Source organism: Centroberyx affinis, unplaced genomic scaffold (assembly GCF_046629955.1).
Source record: "Centroberyx affinis isolate AG114_WGS23_722 - 3 ecotype Tasmania unplaced genomic scaffold, CSIRO-AGI_Caff_v1 ptg000434l_1, whole genome shotgun sequence".
NCBI lineage: Eukaryota > Metazoa > Chordata > Actinopteri > Beryciformes > Berycidae > Centroberyx > Centroberyx affinis.
In genome coordinates this window covers 217,742-242,599 of record NW_027279098.1, presented here as the reverse complement: position 1 = coordinate 242,599, position 24,858 = coordinate 217,742, and the positions used below count along the sequence as shown (strand labels likewise).

Sequence of the window (24,858 nt, the reverse complement as noted above, 5' to 3'; positions counted from 1 at the left end):
ATAATCAGGTAAAAGTTTATATTTTCCTTTGAGCCGACCAACTCCTGAAGAATCTCCTGAAAGATCCTGAAGTCCAGCAAACCTTTTCTGACAGATTTGCCATTTGATTTGTTGAGTCAGAACTTTCTCCTTCTATCAGTGAAAGTCTTGATGTCAGATTCTGTAACTCTGGCAGTTTTTCATGAGCTCTGATGACCTCCATCTTCCAACCATCCTGAACAGCCTCCACTTTTCTAAATCTCTCATCTTTTAACCGGCAGGCTAGTTCATACAGCAAAGACTTCTGTCCAGTAACGAAGCACAAGGCAACTGAATCACATTATAAATGGAAACTACAAAGTTGTTCCAACACATTTTCATAACACAAAAACTACATAATATAGAAAAATGTTTTAGTAGCACAAATTGATGCAACGCCATACTGCTGTGACGTCAGCTGTGTTTATGTCGGAGAACTCGGGCGGAACGGATCTTGCCTGAATTTCCGACTGGGACTTGAACATTCGTTCTGTTTTTCCTCAGATTTCCGAGTGCAATTGAACGCAGCATCATTGTTCTGTTACTGCTGAACGATTACTCGGCCGCCGCCTTCATCGGCACAGTTGTGGCTTGCGACATGTGAATGCCGGCGAAAGCTTCTCCCGCAAACACTGCAGCTGTAGGGTTTCTCTCCTGTGTGGACTGACATGTGTCCCTTCAAATAAACTTGTTCGCTAAAACTTTTCCCGCATGTCGAGCAACGAAAGGAAGTCTCCCTGCTGTGCCTGCGCATGTGCTGAAGCAATATCGCTCTCCGAGTAAATCGGTCATTACAGACTGAACAGCTGTAAGGTTTCTCCCCCGTGTGCATTCTCATGTGAAAACCTAACGCTTCGTTCCGGCTGAATACTTTACCGCAAACTGAACAGCCGTAAGGTTTCTCCCCTGTGTGCATTCTCATGTGTCTCTTCAAGTCTGCGGCACGTCGAAAAGGTTTCCTACAGATTGAGCAACTGAATGGTTTCCCTGCTGTGTGGAGCCTCATGTGCCTCTTCAAGGCTTCTGCATTAAAAAAACTTTTACTACAGACTGAGCAACTAAAGCATTTCTCCCTGGTCTGAGAACTAAGTGGGTTCTCTCCAGTATGGACTCTCATGTGTCTAAACAATATGCTTCTCTGGCTAAACTGTTTTTTACAAACTGAACAGCTGAAAGGTTTTTCCCCTGTATGAGTTCTCATGTGTGACCTTAGTATTCCACTCGTCCTGAATATTTTACCACAAACTGAGCAACAAAATGGTTTCTCCCCTGTGTGGATTGTCATGTGTATTTTCACGAGAGTTTTATAAAGAAATCTTCGACCACAAACAGAGCAACTGAATGGTTTCTCTCCTGTGTGGACTTTGGTGTGTTTAACCAGTGCTGCCCTGTATGCAAAAACCTTTTTACAAACCGAACAGGGAAAAGGTTTTTCTCCTGTATGAATTAACATGTGTGCCCTTAATGCTTCATTCCGGGCGAACATTTTACCACAAACTGAGCAACTAAATGGTTTCTCCCCTGTGTGGATTCTCATGTGTCTCTTGAAGTCTGCTTGATAAACAAAACCTTTACCACAAACAGAGCAAATGCATCGTTTCTCCCTGGTCTGAGATCTCCTCTTTTTGTCTGAGTCTAAACCTGACTGAGGTTCTTTAATCTCCTTCCAATCCTCATCACAGTTTTCAGTCTGAGGTTCAGAAGAGTCTGAAGTCTTGCCATCACTAGTTGGTTGTAAATGACTAGCTGGATCTAAGTTCCTGGCTGGTTCTGATACTCCACAGTCCTCTCCATCAGCTTCTGTTTTCATCTGTTCAGTTGAGCTGCTGGCTAGAGGCTCTGCCTCTCTGTTCTCCTCAGTTTGGCTTTGATGAAGCTGTGAGGACTGAGGTTTCTCTTCATCATCTTCACTCTTCACAGGGACAGGAGTGAACGGGAACTCGGTGATATCGGCCTCCTCCGGCCCTCCAAGCCGCTCTCCCTCCTGACCGGTCCGGACTTCCTCCTGTTCCTCTTTAATGTGTGGGGGCTCTGGGTCCTCCTGGTCCAGACTGGGGCTCCAGTCCTGCTGCTCAGGGGGAACCTCTTCTTCACTGACCAGCAGCTGTGGAACATCTAATGGGAGGGAGAAAAAATGCTGCATTGACCATTTACAAAGATATAGAATTGGACAAATGAGATACAATTCACCTTCAGCTATAACAGTGTGAACAGCAGGGGATTCAAGTATTCCAGCAGGTCCAGTCACACAAATTTCCTAGAGCAAAAGTCTGGACTATATCTAACAAACTGTCCATATCTTTATGATTAACAGAGACATTAGTTTGCTGTTTGAGTCTCTGAGCTGAAGATTGCTTTCACAGTAATTAGTCTTTTAGCTAGTTCTACCTTGATTAGATGTACATGCATTGTATATAATAAAATGGTGTGATTACTACTAATGATTTGTTTTGACTATTAATTTAATGAATCATTTGTTACAGGTTATAGGTCTATTTTATTCCTCCACACTAGCAAATACAGCAGTTAGCGAGTGAACTAGCCTCCAGGCCCCTCATTTATCAAGAGTGCGTACGTACATGTGATGCGTGACCATTTCTTTTGGCATTTTATGCTTTATTTGAGAGATATAGTGAGAGAGAGACAGGAAGGTATGGGAGAGAGAGCGAGGGGAGGACATGCAGCAAAGGACCACGGGTCGGATTCGAACCCGGGTCGCTGCGGGAAGGCCTGAGCCAAATGGTACGCGCCCTACTCGGTGAGCCACCAGGGCGCCCCATGTGTGACCATTTCTAAGCAAAGAGTCGGATTTATCGACTTGTACTTCTGCTTGAGAACGTGTGTAAATTAAAGCACCAAGCGGCTGAAAACGAAAGACCACCAAGAACGACAAGAACAGACATTCAAATGAATAGGCATTTTCATAATTAGTAATATAAATTTCCTTAGGTGTCAGTAGTTGAGTTGTGCACCAGTAGATTTAGTTTTATTGTTCCTCTGCCCCACCTTCTCCTTCAGGGAGGAGCTGCAGGCTGAGAGAAATATATTCAAATGAAAATTATCGATCACAATCCGGTGTCCGGAGTGTCCGGTCCACATGGGACAGGCCGGGCCACATGGGACAGGCCAGTCCACATGGGACAGGCCGGTCTCAGTCTGTCCTCCGCCTGTTCAGCAATGTCCCTGATGTTGACTAGAATTATTTTGGATTCAGGTCAAAACATTTTTTTTTTTCCTGCCACCGCTCTGCTGATAAAACTGTTTAATGTCGCCGCTCACACCTGCTGACAGGCTGGATGTGTTCACTTGTTTATCAATCTACTAGGGCTGCAACTAATGATTATTTTCATTGTCGATTAATCGATTAGTTGTTTGGTCTGTGAAATATCAGAAAATGGTGAAAAATGTGGATCAGTGTTTCCCAAAGCCCAAGATGACGTCCTCAAATGTCTTGTTTTGTCCACAACCCAAAGATATTCAGTTTACTGTCATAGAGGAGGAAAGAAACCAGAAAATATTCACATTTAAGAAGCTGGAATCAGAGAATTTTGACTTATTTTTCTTAAAAAATGACTCAAACCGATTAATCAATTATCAAAATAGTTGGCGATTAATTTAATAGTTGACAACGAATCGATTAATCGATTAATCGTTGCAGCTCTACAATCTACCATCGAATGTTCCAGAAAGCACTTTGTGGTGCCACAACCTCAATTACCAATTTTTAATAATGTTAATAATTCGGTGTCTGCATCAGTAAATTCTTCCTCCTGCGTTCTTTGTAAATGCAGCAGGAAATGTGAACTGATATTTCTCCTGTGCTGAACACGGATCAGACAGTTTTTTTCTGAATGTTTAAACACTAACAGTGATTCTTGAAGCTCGATCTCTGAAACCATGAACACTTTTAGCCAAAGCATTTACCAAGTGAGCCAAACTGAACACATGTTCTCTGCTTTACACTCAGTGTGTAATTCACAGTAATACTGTAACACACTTCTAGCAACACTGTGAACTGATGTCCAGACCCACACACAAGGCGATATTTAGCCTATTTTTTTTCTGTTTTCTAGCACAAATGTTTTTGTTTTCTTCTACTGCACTTTTGTTGTTTGAGGAGTTTTACTGTAAAACATTTTGAGAAAAAAAAGAACTTTTTCCCCTTATTTGTATTGATAGTGTGTTATGTTCAGAATACACATCCATACTTTACACATTTGGATACCTGTGTGTATGTGTGTTTACTACATGTATGACAAAACTGCCCTGCACACAGAAAAAACAAAAGCCACAAGTGTTTTTCTTTTATACTATCAGTGTGTAGTTGGTGCTTCATGTGTTTATTCAAATGAAGGTTTGTGTGAACTGTATTGATGCAAAAACACAATTTTTTAAAAGAGTTTGAAGAGTTTTGCAAGAATTGTTTGCTTCTGCAAGAGATGTATAATGTTTTGCTGGTTTACCTCCTTGGTGGCGGGAATAACTTTCTTGTGACACCTTTTTAAGAACTTTAAAATTGTTTAAAGAAAAGTGATTTTGTTGGAAAAAAAAAAAAAAAACTAGATGTGAGTGCGCAACATTTCGAGTCTTTAAAGGTTTTCACCAATATTGTACTTGATTCACGAACCAAAGATTAACTGCAGCTCTAAAACTCAGAATCCATTTCAGACTTCCTCCCTCTCTCTTACACAATTTGGAAATTGCAGATGTTCATATTGAGATTTCAATTTTTTTTTTTTTATTATTAATTGTTCAGCTCTACCGGCAATTTGTCCCACAGATTATCTCCCACGGTGTCAAAGCCTCAGCTGCAGCTTCTCAAATATTTCAGTTTTGTTTGACATCACACCAAACATCACCATTCGGTTCAATGAGATGAACATTAATTTGATTATTTAACATGATTTTGCATACATGAACCATATCGTGATATGTATTGATAGAGAAAAATCCTTATGATTATCATGATATTGATTTCAACCATATCGCCCAGCCCTACAGTGACTCTCAACCTTTCATATTTCATCACCCAGTTTAGTCCACAGTGGGGCCATGGACGCCCATTTAATGAGAATTTGTCCCAAATCTGACAATATTTTCATTGTCAGATTTGATTTTGTCAAGAATTCCATGACTGTATTGTAGGTAGAGATATAACAGAGAAACTATGATCGAAATAATAATTCTTCTACATTCTCTAACTTTGTTTAACTTCTTGTAAATTAAATAATCCTGACGTTTAACAATTCATCAGTTTGCTGGGGACCACCTAGAACCCCATCAAGGGACCCCGGACCCCACGTTGAGAACCACTGGACTAGACTGACTGTGCGTGTGTGATTGACAGGTGCAGAGGGCTGTCCTGATTGGTTGTTAAGATTCAAGCGCTCTGAGATGAGTCTGACTCCAGCCTGGGACACAGACTGGAGTTTCTGTTGGAGCGTTTGATTCGTTGTTAGCTGACGGGATGTTAAGAGAATTTCAACAAAATATTACCAAAACGGTGCCGAATATTTCCTTCCCCAGCCTCAAGTCTCCACTCAGCTCCACGGTTGCCAAGTCTGCTTATTATAAGCAACTTTGGGCTTGTTTCTGTGCAGTTGCTTATTTGGACTCGCTCCCTTGTTGCAGGATCCGTCCACAACCCCGGTCCCCCCCCCCCCTTCCCCCATACACACAGGTGACAGTCAGGGAGGTGTTTTTTTACCACCCGCATTCCGCGAAGACCCGCTCTACTCTGCCTCTGATTGGCTAGTACTCGCCGCTGATTGGCTAGTATTCGTCAGAGTACGAGCCAATCAGAGAGTCTTTGCGGAATGCGGGTGGGAAAAAAAATGAGTGAGACAAACGTTTCAATTTCAATCAATTTTAAGGCATGTGGGCCACGCCACATTTTCCACTCATGTTTCACCACCTGTTCACATGGTTTTCAGAACATGTTTTCACATCATTTTAGTTTAAGACTTTTCTAATTCACTTCAGTTGTTTGTCAGACATCAGTCATCAGCTGACCTTTCATATTTGTCCATTTATTGAAAAGAACATTTGTCAATGGGAACGATTGGTATATAAGAGATATAGATCCCTCCATTATAATTAAAGGAGGAGCCACTTTATTGCTGCAGACTAAGATTATTTGTAATTGAATCGTTTCTTTTGGGCTTGTTTCCACAGACCTGGTTGCTTGTTTCTCTCGCGAGATCTGGCAACACTGCTCAGCCTCGTGCTGATAGTCACATTATGCTTCAGTAAAGCAGGAACCTCACACATTGATCCAAGCCCAAAGTTAGCTCGCTACACTAGCCTCCTCCACATCTTGTTTTTCCAGCTTCTCGCGGCTGAAACTAGAAACGGTATATTTTAAATGAAGCTGGAACATGTAAATGTGCTAAAAAACCAACAGTGTTCACTTTCACCTGTACTTGGCAGCCATACAATGCCTGGTCTCTACGGCACTATAATCTCTCAACATACATGTAGATTGATATAGTTTAACACGCACCAAACCGTTACTGAAGAGACCAGCTACTCGTCGGGAGACAGACTGGGAGCGGAACTCAACCTGTTGCTGTAACTCAGTCTCAGTAAGACAAGGAGCGCCACCCAGCGACTGAATCTGTTACTGCAACCAAACAATGTTCCAAAGCATAGTAGGTGATTTGTGACTGTTACAACACATTAAGGAAAACCCTGACTGTATGCTAATCTACGTTTGTTACCATCATAACATCAATGAGATCGGTGACGCTACAGTTTCAGTCATCAAAGAAATCACATGAACTGAATGAATGACCAGAAAGTTGCATTCAGCAGCCTACAAGCTTGTATTTGTAGACTCAAACGCGTCCAGTAGCGTCCTGCCAGACATTGGTCACCTTTGCAGTTACTTACAACATAAAATGTGTATGAGTAATGTGAAAATAACATTTAAATGTCACCAACCTGCTCTGTGTAGCCGCACTTCAGGATTTAAAACAGCGTCCAGTAGCTTTCGTTGTCGGTCGTTCTGCTCTTTTGAACGAGAAACTTCCTCCTCGTACTCTGCTATCGTTCTTTCAAACAACCCAAATATCTCTTCAACAGCCGCAGTTAGTCGCTGCTTCACCGACGCTCTCAGCTTCTGGACTTTAGACATTTTCCACACAGGAACAGAAAAGAGATCGAGTTGAGTTTAGTTTACTGGTTTTAAATTAACCGTCGCGTAGCCACGCCTCTCGCTCGCGCTCATGCTGCGTTCTGGGAGCTGGGAAACTTCCCACTTGGAAGCCATGAGCCATCAGAGCGTTCAGAGTGGTTGAGGTGGGAACAACATGGCCGCCCGAATGAAAGTTGCGTTTGTCTGGCTGCTTTTGGAGCAGAAAAAGCTTTGGAATAGCTGCCTACATCTCTCACAGAGGCACGCGAGGAGGAGAAGAGGTGTATAAAGGGCAAACATGTAAAGTGTGTTATGCACAAACAGAAACTTGACTGTCTGTTTAAAAGCTTGAAACATGCTGCTATCCTCTACGAACCAGTAGTTCCTTAAAATACCCTTACATTTACATTAATTCACCCCTTAATTCATGCAAAATCCCCTTAAAATGAGTTAAGGGAGTTATTAATGGAGGAGACCCCATAAAAAAACACCTTAAACCTCTCCTTAATGTTTGACTGCTTAGCCTACTTTATTAAAGCTGCTATTTTGAATGGATAATTAATGTTTATGTAATTAAATTAAGGACATTTCAGGGATAAAATGAAGGGGTTTGGTTTCAGTGATATCTTGTTCTTACCATTCACCATGAACGCCGCCATGTTGATTTACACTCACGTGACATCCCACAACAACATGTCGGGGACCTCGGGGCCCATGCTGCGTTCATGGAATATCGGATTTATCAAACAAACTGTTCACACCCACCTCCTAATGGTGATTACAAGTAGGATAAATGGGTTTTTTGTAAGCTGTGATTTCTCCCACTTGGTGTCACAAACGGAGGCAGTGAATCCATCGCTGTCAGCAGTCCAAGACAATAAACATCAGCGGTTAATTTCACAGTACTACAATCAAGTCTGCTTACAAGAAGTGAGTAATGGAAGCTGCACTTTGTTTATGGTTGATTTTAAATTTCTATGTAAAAGTTTTTTTCATCGTGTGTAGTCTATTCCAACAAGTTAAACAGGTGAATGCGTCTCAGTTTTAGCAATGAGACATCATCTTGTTCTTATTGTTCCCATGTGACCTGGGAATCAGAGGCATCAGAGGTACAATACATAAAAACACATAGGCCTATGAGATATATTCCTTGCCGGTCATGTAAGCTACATGTGAGGAAATAAAGGCATGAATTCCCCAAAGAAAGAAAAACCCACGGCACTCCGTCTGCAGGTACAGAAACATAAAGGACCAAATATTTATAAGATTTTGTCATGTTTAACTTTTTGATAACAAAATAGAACCGTCTCCATTTGCGGTATAGAACTAACCCTAACCCAACAGAATAGAACCGTCTCCATTTCTCACACCAAAAGAAACCATTTTGGAGTATTTGTGAATAAAAAACAATGGTAACCAAGCATGGTGACCAGCAGTCTGGGAACCCATCGGCTATCGGTCTGACGACGATTAGACTCTGGGGGCAACGGCCAATATTTGGGGGTTTCCGGTGTAGCCAGCGGACATCTGGGCCAAGACTTCCTCTTCCTGAGCCGGTCATTGTTTACAGTCCGATTAGCAACTTGAGACGCGAGAATGGAGTCGGAGTCGAGAGACGACGTCTACGAAAGGATTGTTTCACAAGTTCTTTTAGGTCCGGAAGACATTTGGGCTAATCTCTATAAACAGATATCTGCATATGAGACGTCGTCTATCAGCTCCGACTCCATTCTCGTGTCTCAAGTCGCTAATCGGACTGTAAACAATGACCGGCTCAGGAAGAGGAAGTCTTGGCCCGGATGTCCGCTGCCTACACCTTGGGCTGGGCAATATATCAATATTCTATCAATATCATGATATGAGACTAGATATCATCTTAGATTTTGGATATCGTAATATCGTGATATGGCATAAGTGTCTTTTCTTGGTTTTAAAGGCTGCATTACAGTAAAGTGATGTCATTTCCTGAACTTACCAGACTGTTCTAGCTGTTCTATTATTTCCCTTTACCCACTTAGTCATTATATCCACATTACTGATGATTATTTATCAAAAATCTCATTGTGTGAATATTTTGTGAAAGCACCAATAGTCATCCCTACAATATTGTTGCAATATCGATATCGAGGTATTTGGTCAAAAATATGTGATATTTGATTTTGTCCATATCGCCCAGCCCTACTTACAACTGAACATTTAGCCCACTTTGTAAAAAATACCGAGATATATATCGTGTATCGCCATTCAGCCTAAAAATACAGAGATATGATTTTTGGTCCATATCGCCCAGCCCTACCTACACCGGGACCCCGAAATATTGGTCACTAAAGCATCCCGTTCAGAGATTGGGTGAACAGAAGCTGACATGGGAAAGTTGAACCTGAATTTGAGCCAAAGAGCAGCAACAGTAATTCTCTCTCTCACATTAGCCGACATCAACACAAGATGTGTGTGAGCAGTATTCAGATCTGGCTGCATCCCGAACCACAACACTGACTAGAAGGGTTTGGGTTTCCTCCTGAATGATGGACTATCATGATGTGTCTCTAGTTTCTTGTTCTGTTCCTGCTGAACAGTTCAGCTCAACCAGCAGCTCTGCAGCTTCACCTGCTGCTGCTCTCACCAACACACTTCTGCTGTCTGAGCCGTGACACATGATGAAGGTTTAACAAATGTTCTTTACAAGTAAGAAAACACAGGTACTGTTGTATTGGGAAGGAAGAAGATGACAGGAAATACATTAATGAAATGTACAGTTTTTCCAGTGTGGAATATGCAGAGTTTAAATTTGATTTATGAACAGGTCCTTCGTCTTTGCAAATAAAAGGCGAGTTCTCATGTGCCTTTTAAGATCCCCTATCCAAATGTTATAAATATTTTCCACACAAATCACTGGAATGGACTTTAACGCGTCCCATGAAAGACGACTGAGTCGGAAAACAAATTACAGCAAAATATGGGATGAAGTCTGCTTTGATTATTTCAGTTCACAGATCTCTTGGACTTGTTGCTGTCAGATAAACTTTGTCCTTCCACTTTCAAACAGCCCAAATGTCTCATCCACAGCCGCAGTTAGTCGCTGGTTGACCAACGCTCTAAGCATCTGGACTCTAGTTATTTTCACACAACTATAGGAACTTGTTCTCCTGAACTTTCTGCTGACAGACAAACTTTGTCCTTCAACTCTCCGTCTCTTCTTTGATTTCACTGAGTCTAAACCTGACTGAGGTTCTCTGGTCTCCTTCCAATCATCATCACTGTCTTCAGTCTCAGGTCCAGAAGAGTCTGAAGTCTTGCCATCACTAGTTGGTTGTAAATGACTAGCTGGATCTAAGTTCCTGGCTGGTTCTGATACTCCACAGTCCTCTCCATCAGCTTCTGTTTTCATCTGTTCAGTTGAGCTGCTGGCTAGAGGCTCTGCCTCTCTGTTCTCCTCAGTTTGGCTTTGATGAAGCTGTGAGGACTGAGGTTTCTCTTCATCATCTTCACTCTTCACAGGGACAGGAGTGAATGGGAACTCGGTGATATCGGCCTCCTCCGGCCCTCGAAGCCGCTCTCCCTCCTGACCGGTCCGGAGTTCCTCCTGTTCCTCTTTAATGTGTGGGGGCTCTGGGTCCTGGTCCAGACTGGGGCTCCAGTCCTGCTGCTCAGGGGGAACCTCTTCTTCACTGACCAGCAGCTGCAGGACGTCTAACAGGAAGGACAAAACATAATAAAATGAGTTAACATAAGGTTGTTGCTGCTTTTACATTTGAAGCTGCAATATGCAACTTTTTTTATATTAAATAAATAATAAATAAGATACATTATACTTTTGGGCTGAACGATACACAGTATTGCTTCAACACTGTCATTGCACATCTGCAATAGTGACATCATGAGCGAGGCGACGCCCATCAGTCACCTCTGAGGTCTGTGGCCAACATCGTTTTTAAGATTTCAGGATTCGGGACAAGTAGAACATTTACTGGACACATGTTTCAAATAGGCTAGATTAAATTCAACAGCAAAAAACAATACAAACCAAATGCAATGATCTAACAAACACATTATATTAAAGGTCCCACATGGTGTAAAGCAGGACTCCTCTTCCTCTGTGGTGATAAAGGAGTTGGATGGTCTATCTAAACATGGTGAAAGTATCAAAACTAAATCCACACAATCCATATTAGTGCAGCGAGCCTCTAAACGAGCCGTTTGGACTTCAGTCACTTTGTGATGTCACAAAGGTTCGCTCATTATCATTTTTGTAAGAAATAATAGACTAACAAAGTGTTTTTTTCAAAGCGGTTGAGCGGTTGTCATTGTTTATTACCGGAGAGTTTTCCCTACCTGTAGCCGCCGGGCCGCGAACGGTTAGCCGATCGGAACGGAGGGGTCATTAATATTAATGAGCCTTAAAGACACGGAGACAGAAACGGCCTGTTCTTGGTAAGGCTCAGAGAGATGCTGGAAAATGAACGTGGAGAAATGGATTGAGAGTGTTTTTGGTTCATGACACCACACACACAGCTTTGAATGGACAGAAAGACACTAAATAAAACTCTGGACAGTGGAGGAGATGGAGTCGAGTCAACAGAGGGGAAACCGTCTTGCTGTCTAAGTATTTTTTAGTCAGAGATAACAAAACAGACCCTGAAACAAAAAGCAGCTTTTCTGATGACTATTTTAGAGCTACTTTGTGCTGCGACGGCAGAATGAAGATAATATTCTGATCACTTTTGTAATAGTTTAAAAAAAGAAGTAAGTTCTAATGTAGAAAAACCTTCTACAAACCCGCTTTGTCGATCTGGATCTCAGGCTTCAGAACATCTTCCAGCAGCCTGCGTTGGCGATCAATCTCTTCTTCGTACTCTGCTATCGTTCTTTCAAACAGCCCAAATATCTCTTCAACAGCCGCAGTTAGTCGCTGCTTCACCGACGCTCTCAGCTGACGGACTCTGGACATTTTTCAAACAGCGACAGGAAAGAGAAGTAAAGGAAACGGCTACAGAAGCACTAAACCCCTTAAAACAGGGAGGCAGGGAAGTCAAGCGGGATTCTGCGGTCTAGGATACGCAACTAGGATATGCAACTTTTTTGTCTTGAGACAGGAAGTATACCGTTAAGTCTCAAGTCTTGAGGCACAAGTCTCAAGTCAAGTCCAAGTCATTAATGTCAAGTCTCAAGTCTAAATGTAGAACAGCAAGTCAAGTCAGAACAAATCAAGAGTCCAGTATCAGTTTTCTTAAAGAAAACTAAATATCTAGGACTTTTCAATGCAATATGGTTTTAATAGGATAAAAACTTGGTAAGAGCATCATGAGTTTGATTTCTATAATCAGTTTCAACTTCAATAAATTCAATCATTCCATACAAATTGCACATACACACTCACACACAGACCCAGACTGATAAGGTAGGACATATTTATTCATTTATTCTTATTTTGTCAAATGTCAAAAAGCTGCATATTGTAGCTGTAAAATCAACGGTGTAGCTATTCTCTCTTTCAGCTGGATTTTCAACTGAAGGATGGAAGTTCTATAATGTTAAAGTACGCAAAGATTTCAGACTTTTTGACTGACAGTGATTTAGACTCACAACAGCTGCACCTTCATCCCCAAACCAACAAGCATGGGCAAGCAACGGCAAAACCAGAACTAAAGCCTGCAGAGACAGTAATATCTACAGTAGATATTAAAGGAATAGTTCACCCAAAAATGAAAATCCTGTCATCATCTCCTCCCCCTCATGCCAAATGAAACTCAGGTGAAGTTTGTTAGTCCATATAACACACAGGGAGGCTGCAGCACAACTTGGTAGCAGCCTTCTCCAAAACAACTGAAGTCAATGGGGACCTGTTCTTTAGAGCTCCAAAACAAAAACAGAAACAATCACACTGTGAATAGAAAGACCTAGACACCATTATTTGTTGCAAATCAATCAGCTGTAGTTAAGATTTGCACTAAATGATGGTGTAAATATACTGTAGGTCTTTGTGGAACTCTGAAGAACTGGTCCCCACTGACTTCAGTTGTTTTGGAGAAGGCTGCTATGGAGTTGTGCTGCAGCCTCCCTGTGTGTTATATGGACAAACTTCACCTGAGTTTCACCTGCATGAGGGGGAGGAGATGAGGACAGGGTTTTCATTTTTGGGTGAACTATTCCTTTAAATACATGATGATCTCAGCCAAAGACCAAGAGGAACAAGTCGGTGCGTTGTGCGGTCAACTTTCCAAAAATCTTTTGTTTACCTTTGTTGCACATCAGCTTCTTCTTGGTTTTCCTCAAGAGCACAAATGCCTGATGAGACGTCGTCGTCCCTGCAGGTGAAGGAGAGACGGTGTCTGTCAAAGTAAAACTACATTCTACCTCACAGAACATAACTACAGAGGAGGATTAGGGCCACCAAAAAAAAAAAGTTGTCAGGTGTAAAAAAAAAAAAAAAAAAGTTTTGTCAGGTGAAAAAAAAAAAAAAAGTTTTGTCAGGTGGAAAAAAAAAAAAAAAAAAATTGTCAGGTGAAAAAAAAAGAAAAAAAAAAAGTTTTGTCAGGTGAAAAAAAAAAAAAAGTTTTGTCAGGTGAAAAAAAAAAAAAAGTTTTGTCAGGTGAAAAAAAAAAAAAAAAAATGTTTTGTCAGGTGAAAAAAAAAGAAAAAAAAAAGTTTTGTCAGGTGAAAAAAAAAAAAAAAAAAAAGTTTTGTCAGGTGAAAAAAAAAAAAAAAAAAAGTTTTGTCAGGTGAAAAAAAAAAAAAAAAAAAAGTTTTGTCAGGTGAAAAAAAGAAAAAAGTTTTGTCAGGTGAAAAAAAAAGAGTTTTGTCAGGTGAAAAAAAAAGAAAAAAAAAAGTCAGGTGAAAAAGAATTCTGACTTTAAACTCTTTTTCACCTGACTTTTTTTTTTTCACCTGACAAAACTTTTTTCTTTTTTCACCTGACAAAACAGAGTCAGAAAGTCAGAATTCTGACTTTAAAGTCAGATCTCAAATACATTTTTCACATGTGGCCCTAATCCTCTTCCGTACACGACAGACTGAAGGTTCAGAGCATTTGTTTTCCAGTTAGCGGTCAGTAGACGTGCAGCACGGAGGCGTTCCAAACCTCTCGGACTCGGTGTGGATGCTGGTCTCCCCGCGCTGCAGCAGGTCTTCATAACCGTCTTCAGCCGCCTTGCCGTCGATACTGAACAGAGTTTGTGGACAAAGTGAAGATGTGGTTCACAACATCACAACAAGCAGGACAATAAACAACAACAGCCACAGCTAACTAGCTATAACCTAGGGCTGGGCGATATGGACCAAAAATCATATCTCGGTATTTTTAGGCTGAATGGCGATACACGATATATATCTCGGTATTTTCTACACAGTGGGCTAAATGTTCAGTTGTAAGTAGGGCTGGGCGATATGGACAAAATCAAATATCACAATATTTTTGACCAAATACCTCAATATCGATATTGCGACAATATTGTAGGGATGACTACTGGTGCTTTCACAAAATATTTACACAATGAGATTTTTGATAAATAATCATCAGTAATGTGGATATAATGACTAAGTGGGTAAAGGCAAATAATAGAACAGCTAGAACAGTCTGGTAAGTTCAGGAAATGACATCACTTTACTGTAATGCAGCCTTTAAAACCAGGAAAAGACACTTATGCCATATCACCATATTACCATATCCAAAATCTAAGACGATATCTAGTCTCATATCACGATATCAATATAATGTCGATATATTGCCCAGCCCTACTATAACCTGAATTTCACCAAGTAAAGCCCTCCCTGCTTCAGGCTGCTAGTTCTCTGTCAGTTCTGTCGCAGCATCACTTCCAGTTCAGTGACTTTGCCTTCAAAATAAAAGCACACAAATTGTTTCTTATTAGAAAAACAATAAATGAATACTGGACTGAAAGGTCTGAGCCCTGCTGGCTTTCTGTTTTGCCTGGTAGTTCATGCTTCATTTGAAATGGTATTTTGACACATTTCGCCTTTAACAAATATTGCGCCTCCTGCAATTTGAAAATTGCAGTAGGCTATATTGCGATTTCGATAAAATTTAGATTAATCGTTCAGCTCTAAGCAGAAAGCCAGCAGGAGGATCCGGATTGAGGAGCACAACCTTCAGTTTGAATATAAAGTAAAAGTGGAGCCATTTTACAGCTGGAAAATTGACTGTATCTCTATGAACCAGTAATCACTTAAAATAACCTTACATTTACATTAATTCACCCCTTAGTTCATGCAAAATCCCTTTTTCGGCCCCTACTAGTGGCTGAATACTCCCTTGGTCGTCTTTAAAATGCAAGGTATTTTCTGAGTTGTTATACTGAGGGAAGCCATTATGGAATTAATAATGTAAAAAAAATATATATATCAACAGAATCATCACATTAATGTTTTCAAGACAAGTTTCAATATCTGTAGTTTAGGAGTACAGGATAATGTGTGTTGTGCTATTGGGATATTTTTAACATTTTACTGAGCTTTAGAAACGACATTTCGCAGAAACCCTCAGTGTGAAACTCAGAGGAAAACACTTTTTTTTTTAGCAATTTCAGTGATTCTATTTATTTGTGAATATAACATTTAACACAACTCCCTACATTAGTCAGCTTTGAAAGTAATCCAGTAGGCTAATTGTATAACCTCTACGAACCAGTAATACCTTAAAATACCCATTAATTACATTAATAAAATTAATTAAGGGAGTTATTAATGGAGGAGACTCCATCTAAACCTCCTTAAACACCTCTTCATTTTTGACTCCTTACTTTTTAATTTAATATAAAATTCAGGCAGACAGGAACTTTCCATTAATAACTCATTAATAACCTGTAAACCTGCACAAAAGACATGAAAAATCCCTTAATTTCTAGAGTCTCTGTGAATCAACCCATGAATAAATCCCTTATAAACCCATGATACTAACCTTACTTTCTTAAAGCTATAATATTTTTTAATGGATAATTCATGTTTATGTAATGAGAAATTAAGGACATTTCAGGGCTAAAGTTAAGGGGTAGTTTAGTTTCGTAGTGAACATTGCGACCTTTATTTTGAAATGTGAAGACCGGAAGTCGAAAACGTTGCTGCTGGCTTGACTATGGAGTCGAAAAGTTACCGAGGGCCTGGCGACGTCACCCGGCAACAGAAACAAGGAGCTGTTCTGGACAGCGCGCGGACATGATAATAATAATAATAAAGTTACAAAGTGAATAATAAACGACGTGAGCACGCACGCACCAGTCCAGCAGGAACTGAGCCACGTCCGCGTCCCTGCGCAGCCCCTTCTCGTCTTTCAGAGCCTTCCACCGCGGGAGCGCGCCGCCGATGTTCACTCTGCTCTTGGCTCGGATCCGGTCGCTTTCCTTCTTCGCGCGCTTGCCTTCCTCCGAGCGGTTGATCCGTTTCTTTCTCCTGAAGATTTCTGGTGACAAAGCTCGCGCGTGTGTGAGCGCCGGTGTGTTCTTTGTCTCGTCGGTCATGGTGGCTCGCGCTCCGCTCAGGCTGAACCGCTGTTACACTCCATCCTGTTGCCGGAAACGTCAAACGCATCATTTCCTGAGTAAAGGGACATTATGAAGTAAGAAAGTAAACAAATAATAAAATACTACTACTACTAATAAAAAAAAATGTAATATGAATATGTATATTAATAATTGAATAAAGATAATAATACATAGCTAATAACTAAAAACAACAAACAATCTGCTGTTTTCTCTTTCTGTCATAATGAGCACTTTGAAAACTCGCAGGTCAGATATTGTCTCTTAGCGCTCGTGCTCAGTCCGCCTTATGAATTTTAATAAGCTACAGGCTCCAGAGTGAGCTTTTATCCTTCTAAAGCTCCTGCTGTGGCTCTGGACTTCTCATGTTACGCTGTAAATGTGTTTCTTGTGTTTTCAGTGTATCTCTGTTCCACCTGGACTGGCTGTGGACACAAACATCTATTCTATTCTATTCTATTCTATTCTAATTAAAGGTAGTAGCAGCATCATTCAGTCTGTATGATCCTTTGCTTTCAGGTTCACTACAAAACATATGAGTTTTAGGCCCAATGTCTGCTGTGAAAACAACATTTTGCAATAAACAGCAACTGTAATAATAATAATAATAATAATAATAATAATAATAATCTTTATTTGTATAGCACCTTTCATACACATCATGCAGCTCAAAGTGCTTTACATCAATAGAAGGCAGATAAAAGACAGATAAAAAGAACAAGCAAAATGCACTGCATTAAAAGATGTATTCTCATTATCACTTTTTATATTTCCACATTAGCAGTGAAAGGTTTGGAGTTTGTTTGTTGTCACTCCAGATTCACTAAGTGTGATCACTTACATTATCTCTGTAGTGACTAATTGGCCCAATGAATGAAACGCTAAAATGTTTTCTTGACGCGCAAACCTTTAGTTCCTCTTTTGTCTCGTGCTTCTTCTGTCTTCCTGCCTGTAGTTTCCTCAGCTGTCAGAACTTCTACAATATTTAGATTCCTACTGTTCTGTGTCACTAAACTGTGTTAATTGAGTCTATATTACATCATTTCTGCGGTAAGAACCATCACATCTCCCGCGGTCCAAACACACTGAGGCTACACACCTGTGTATATTTATCGTGTGACGTGACCCATCACCCACATGTTACCGCCCCCTTGTGGCGTGGCGTACTAACACCCACATAAAAACAAACCGAAAAGCATCCATATTGGCTCCAACAATATCAAATTCCCATATTCTGCAGTAGAACAGACTAAAATAAAAATAGATTTCCATGCTAGTCACAGCGCAGAGTCTCATGTTATTCCCCTTTAAGTGAAACCATTTCTTTTTAATCTCATCCAAGGCGCGTGTCTCTGATGTCATCAGTCATTTCTTGCTTCATTATTTCCCCCCCCCCATCGGAAACTTTTAAAAATTATATTTCCTTTTCCATTCACTCCCAACAACAACAACAACAACACCTCAGTTTCTTCTGTCTTCTCTCCATGGTTTCTCCATCTTTCCGTTTCCGTTTACAGGCGATGAAAACTGATCAGGATGAAACTGATCCCAGACCAGTGGGAAATTTGGCCACTGCAGCAGCAAGGAATAGAAGACAAGATAAAAACACAAAGCCTAAAACATAATAATATAAAGATACAGTGTTTTCATCGTGTTAACACAGAGATCCTATTGGCTGACAGGTGAGCAGGTTTTAACCCCCGGCTGCTGAACCGGCTCCACTTCGTCTTCCTGGACCAGGTTTCTGCTTCTCTGCTGCTGCTGCTTCTTCTTCTTTAATGGCGGTTGGCAAACAACTTTTGATGCATTACCGCCACCAACTGTGGCGGAGTATGAATCAGGGGAACTTGCATAACTCAAACACTAATAAATAATAATAATAATAATAATAATAAACTTTATTTATACAGCACTTTTCAAAACAAAGTTACAAAGTGCTTTACATGGTTGCACCAGGATTATAATATTTCAGGACTGAGGCAAATAAAATCAGGCAATTAAAATAATACAGAAATAAAATGGAATAGAATAAAAAACCCTAACAATAGGGACAATAATAATAATAATAATAATAAAACAAATAAGACAGATAAGATAATAAAACAAATAAGACATGTTGGCAATAAAACGGTGTGCTAGAATTAATAAAAGGCTTTTTTTTTAAAAAAGATATGAGAAGTGATTTAAAAGATGTCGCTGATTCTGCCTCAGATCCTCTGGCAGGGAGTTCCAGAGCCGAGGGTCCTGGACTGCAAAACCCCTTTAGTCCCCTTTAGTCTGGAGCCGGGACTCAGGAGGCTCAGGCTAAACCACGAAGAGATTTAAAGGTGATCAGTAAAATCTTAAAATCAATTCTAAAACTGACTGGTAACCAGTGAAGAGGCTGAAACAGGGCTGATATGATCTTGTCTTGTATTTATTTGTTAAAAGCCGAGCAGCTGCGTTTTGTACCCGCTGAAGGCTGGGAGAGTTTTTTGGCTCAACCCTGAATATGATGAATTACAATAATCTAACCGAGATTAAATAAAAGCATGGATGACCTTCTGGAGATCAGGCCGAGAGAGAAAAGACCTGATGTTTGAGATGCTCCTTAGTTGATAAAAACATGATTGAACAACGTTTGTTATTTGTTTTTCAAATGAAAAGTCTCTGTCCAATATCACACCCAGGTTTCTGGCTGCAGGTTTGATATTTGAAGACAAGGATCCAAGATGTTTAAAGGGGGGGGGGGGGGGTGTCAATAAAATAATACTGATAAAAATAAAATAAATGAACTTATTATTAACTATTCTACTTTTAACACTATTATGTGACGTGGGAGTTGTGCTGAATTCGCTCCAGCTGGAAATGAGAACTGGCCAATCCACTAGATTCAATTTTAAAAAAAACCGCCAGGCTTTGCCATCTGAAATCCGAGGCCAACTCTATTCTGCGGGTCATCTTTGGCTGTCTGGTGACGCACCGCAGCGTGTCGAGGGCCAGTGCTGCACTGAGCATGTGCAATACTGTTGTGGCAGTACTACTGTTCAGCCAGCAGAGGGCGCGGTTCCTCATGGAGCCGCAGTTCTCAAACCTGCGTTCACTTCATGTTGGAAGAAGCAGGAAAGACATGTTGCTCCGACTGGGAGGCTTCATGTGTTTAACTCCCTGGAATTTGGAGAAGGGTCCAGCTGCAGACCTGCTGGGCCGGATCAATGTTTCATTAGACTCAGTAGAAGCAGCTTTTCCTTGATACGATTGGTCTGAAATGTATCTGTCAATATTTCTGAGGGCGAACTCGTTGGTGTTTTTAAATGTGGAAAAATGCCAAACTATATTCACACTGTCGAGCCAGAATGGCACAAAAATATATGCTGATAAAACCGTTTGGTTCATAGAGAAATAAAGTTGCGAGGTGGGGAAGCAGAAACGGTTTTTCCACTGTGTGACTCCTCAGGTGTCTCTCTCTGTCTTCACCCCATCTAAATCTGTTTTTGCAGATGGAGCAGCTGAACGGTTTCTCCCCTGCATGGAGTCTCCTGTGGGTCTGCAGAAGTCCCTTCACACCAGATGTCTTACCGCACGGCTCGCCCCCCCCCCCGTGTGATTTCTCATGTGTTTGTGCAGAACTTCCTTGCAGCCAAATCGTTTAACACAAAATGTGCAGCCGAATGGTTTCTCTCTTGAATGGCAGCCCACGTGTTTCTTCAGAGTTCCCTTTGCACTAAAACTTTTACCACAAACCAAGCAGCTGAATGGTTTCTCTCCTGTGTGGAGTCTCATGTGTCTCCGCAAATTTCCCTTGCAGACAAATATTTTACCACAAACTGAGCAACTTAACTGTTCATCCCCGGTATGAAACCTCTTATGATGTATGACTTCATTGTTTTCCACTGAGTCTAAACCTGACTGAGGTTCTCTAGTCTCCTGCCAATCATCATCACTGTCTTGAGTCTCAGGTTCAGAAGAGTCTGAAGTCTTGCCATCACTAGTTGGTTGTAAATGACTAGCTGGATCTAAGTTCCTGGCTGGTTCTGATACTCCACAGTCCTCTCCATCAGCTTCTGTTTTCATCTGTTCAGTTGAGCTGCTGGCTAGAGGCTCTGCCTCTCTGTTCTCCTCAGTTTGGCTTTGATGAAGCTGTGAGGACTGAGGTTTCTCTTCATCATCTTCACTCTTCACAGGGACAGGAGTGAACGGGAACTCGGTGATATCGGCCTCCTCCGGCCCTCCAAGCCGCTCTCCCTCCTGACCGGTCCGGAGTTCCTCCTGTTCCTCTTTAATGTGTGGGGGCTCTGGGTCCTCCTGGTCCAGACTGGGGCTCCAGTCCTGCTGCTCAGGGGGAACCTCTTCCTCTTCCTCTTCCTCTTCTTCACTGACCAGCAGCTGCTGGACGTCTGGAGGGAAGACTGAAAAATATTATCAACAGTTACCATGCAGTTGGTTTTCTTCAGTTAGTTAGGGCTGCATGATGGGCGGGACAAGCCAGATATCTAATCAGAGGTTAAAGAAACCTGTTAATTTTAGCTCATATTCACACTTTGTTTACCCTGCTCTCTCTCTGTAAAGATACACACTCACCGAGCACTTTATTAGGAACACCTGCTTGTTCATGCAATTATCCATTCAGCCAATCATGTGGCAGCAGTGCAATGCATCAGATCATGCAGATACAGGTCAGCAGCTTCAGTTCATGTTCACATCAGACATCAGAACAGGAGAACATGTGATCTCAGAGACTTTGACCTCAGCATGGCTGTTTGCTCTGAGTGTTTCTGAAGCTGCTGATCTGCTGATTTTCACACACAGCAGTCTGTAGAGTTCACACAGAGCGGAGCGAGAAACAAAAAACATCCAGTGAGCGGAGGCTCTGTGGACGGAAACGCCTTGTTGATGAGAGAGGTCAGAGGTCAGAGGAATTTTGCTTTTGGTTTGAAACATTGGGAGACACTCGTGTCTTTAAGTAATATAGATGGTATTGCAACCGTAGGATACTCCATGCAGGTGAGAGCTTCTCACAGGATTTTGAGGTATCTCGTTAATTCAGAAGAAACAGGGCAAATTGTTTTTCTCAAGTGAATGCATTACTCTTCTGTAGATTCCTTTAGGGGGATGTGGAGTAAAATGTGGAGATGTAGAGTTATTTTATGACATCTCAATGTTATACGTGTTTTTTAAGCTCGTGAGCGGAAGTCCTTTTTGTATTCCATGCACTTTAAAGTCCAATAATCTTGAAACATGTTGTAGTCGAGTCACTAAACCTCTAGTCCAAGTCGAGTCCCAAGTCCGCACTGTTTGAATCCAAGTCACCAAGTTCATGTCTGAGTCAAGTAATCCATGCAACAACAAAATTTAAGTCACAATGAAAGCTTCTTGCTTCCTCAGTGTGGATCAACATGAGGCCGCATCACTCAAAAGTGTAAATCAATGGGAGATCAGTCAGGGAGAGAAACAGTTTTATTTGAAGGGATATTTTGGTACAAAGTCACAACTAAAGATTTTCTGTTTTCCAGGAAGTAAAAGCAATGAGATTTTGATATAAAAATACAATAAGTGGAATTAATTGTTAAATAGGTGTAAGGTATGCAAAAAAAGTGAAAACATTTTTCCTTTCAGTGTGACTTTAAAAAGAAAACATACAAATTTACATTGAACACATTAAAAGCTAGTTCACTAGTTAGAATGGTGACTGCATTTCGGTCAATTCTTTTTTTTTTTATTTGCGTTTCAAAAATAGACCAGAAATGAACAAGCAAATTTGAAAATTAGCATAACATAAAGCTATTGTATTTTAACAGTTTAATAGTTGAACCCCATCAGTGGTTTTGTTGAGAGATAAATGTTCATGTCTGCATGTCGACCTTTATCGTTCACCAGCCAGGTGCAACTTTATGGAAACACTGAAAACATGTGCAGCCACTGTCTGATGTGATCGAGTCCCAGTTTGTGCAGCTGTGCTTCTGCATCACGGCTTCAGCCTCAAGCCAACAGAGGGGAAGTGGAGAATTCAGATTATTCACAGATGTGTTTGGATGCAGGGACATTAGGAAGTGAGAGACTGTGTGTGACCTTAAACAGGATGTGTGTTAATATCTGGGATTCCAGGTGCATCTAAGCACAATGATAGTCTAGCAGGGTTTGGGTTTCCACCTGAGTGATGGACTATCATGATGAGTCTCTAGTTTAGAGCTGCAACGATTAATCGATTAATCGATTAGTTGTCAACTATTAAATTAATCGCCAACTATTAATTTATAATCGATTAATCGGTTTGAGTAATTTTTTAAGAAAAATAAGTCAAAATTCTCTGATTCCAGCTTCTTAAATGTGAATATTTTCTGGTTTCTTTCCTCCTCTATGACAGTAAACTGAATATCTTTGGGTTGTGGACAAAACAAGACATTTGAGGACGTCATCTTGGGCTTTGGGAAACACTGATCCACATTTTCACCATTTTCTGACATTTTATAGACCAAACAACTAATCGATTCATCGAGAAAATAATCGACAGATTAATCGACAATGAAAATAATCGTTAGTTGCAGCTCTACTCTAGTTTATTGTTCTGTTCCTGTCTGCAGCTTCACTTGCTGCTGCTCTCACCAGAACACTTGTGTGTGTTGACATGGGCGAGCAAACGAAAACCTTTCCCACAAACACTGCAGCTAAACGGTTTCTCTCCTGTGTGGACTCTCGTGTGTTTATTCAGATTTCCCTTTTCGCTAAAACTTTTCCCACAAACCGAGCAGCTAAATGGTTTCTCTCCGGTGTGGACTCTCATGTGTCTGACTAATGCCCCTCTTTCACTGTAACTATTCTTACAAACTGAGCAGCTGAAAGGTTTTTCCCCTGTATGAATTCTCATGTGTGAACCTAATGTTCCACTCTGGCTAAATTTCTTACCACAAACTAAGCAACTAAAAGGTTTCTCCCCAGTGTGTTGTCTCATGTGTGTGTGCAAACTTCCCTTTTGCCCAAATTTTTTACCACAAACTGTGCAGTCAAACGGTTTCTCCCCGGTGTGACTGGTCATGTGTCTCTGCAGGATTCCTTTGTGTCGAAACGTTTTACCACAAACTGAGCAGGTAACGTGTTTCACCGCGGCGCGAGATCTCTGATGACGCACATTGTTGTTCATCGTGTCAAAACCTGACTGAGGTTCCCTTGTCTCGTTCCAACCATCATTACTGTCTTCAGTCTCGGTTTTAAAACATTGTGAAAAGAGGAACTGGCCGTCACTACTCGCTTTTAAAAAACTAGCTAGATCCAAGTCGAGGGCTGGTTCTGATACTCCACAGTCCTCTCCATCAGCTTCTGTTTTCATCTGTTCAGTTGAGCTGCTGGCTAGAGGCTCTGCCTCTCTGTTCTCCTCAGTTTGGCTTTGATGAAGCTGTGAGGACTGAGGTTTCTCTTCATCATCTTCACTCTTCACAGGGACAGGAGTGAACGGGAACTCGGTGATATCGGCCTCCTCCAGCCCTCGAAGCCGCTCTCCCTCCTGACTGGTCCAGAGTTCCTCCTGTTCCTCTTTAATGTGTGGAGTCCCAGTCTGGACCTCCTGGTCCAGACTGGGACTCCACACCTGCTGCACAGGGGGAACCTCTTCTTCACTGACAATCAGCTGCTGGACGTCTGGAGATAAGGCTGAAATACAACGACACAGACATTAAAGAGAACATCCTGCCAAACTTCATGTTAACTAGAAAATTTACCAGCACTTGATTTTCTTGAAATAGTTACAAATGTTAAAGTCCCCGTGAAATTAACTCCCATTACTTTTACTTGCTGGAAAACACAGTATCTTTCGTGGTGACCTCATGCTGCACTAGTAGGCATAAATATAAATGTCCAACCAATAAAACCATCAGATTTTTTACCAACCCGCCCCTCCACACCCCTCCCATCAAATGAAATGACCTTTCTCTCCCTGACTGATATTCCATTGGTTTACACTTTTGAATAATCTCTCACTGCATTATGTCCCGCCCCAGCATCAAATCCAGGAAGTAAAGATCCCATTTCATGGGGTCTTTAAGTATTTTTGACATAGTTCTAAATATTGAAAAAATATGCTATTAAATAGCTTCAATAATTTTAGTAAGAACTTGAATCTGACAGTTTTAATTAACAAAAGTGTGAGAAAAATAACATTTTCAAACTTGAGAGTCCAAATGTTATCTCTTATAGGCAGGAAAATGACACAATAATAATAATAATATGATTAAAGTAAAAAAA

General features: G+C 41.0%; 2 protein-coding genes across 2 annotated transcripts in view; one reads left to right on the top strand and one right to left on the bottom strand.

The window, feature by feature from the left end:
* The window catches only part of LOC139642124 (zinc finger protein 91-like), a 188,275-nt gene that overhangs the window by 43,472 nt on the left and 119,945 nt on the right, over positions 1–24,858 (top strand). The gene's annotated exons all lie outside the window — the stretch shown is intronic.
* Positions 519–24,047, bottom strand: LOC139642126 (zinc finger protein 271-like). Its single transcript, XM_071516857.1, has 4 exons — positions 23,263–24,047; positions 20,349–20,516; positions 14,715–14,726; positions 519–1,569 (listed from the first exon to the last, which is right to left on the bottom strand). The coding sequence occupies exons 1-4, from the start codon at positions 23,945–23,947 to the stop codon at positions 560–562; spliced, it is 1,875 nt and encodes a 624-aa protein (XP_071372958.1). The 5' UTR covers positions 23,948–24,047; the 3' UTR covers positions 519–559.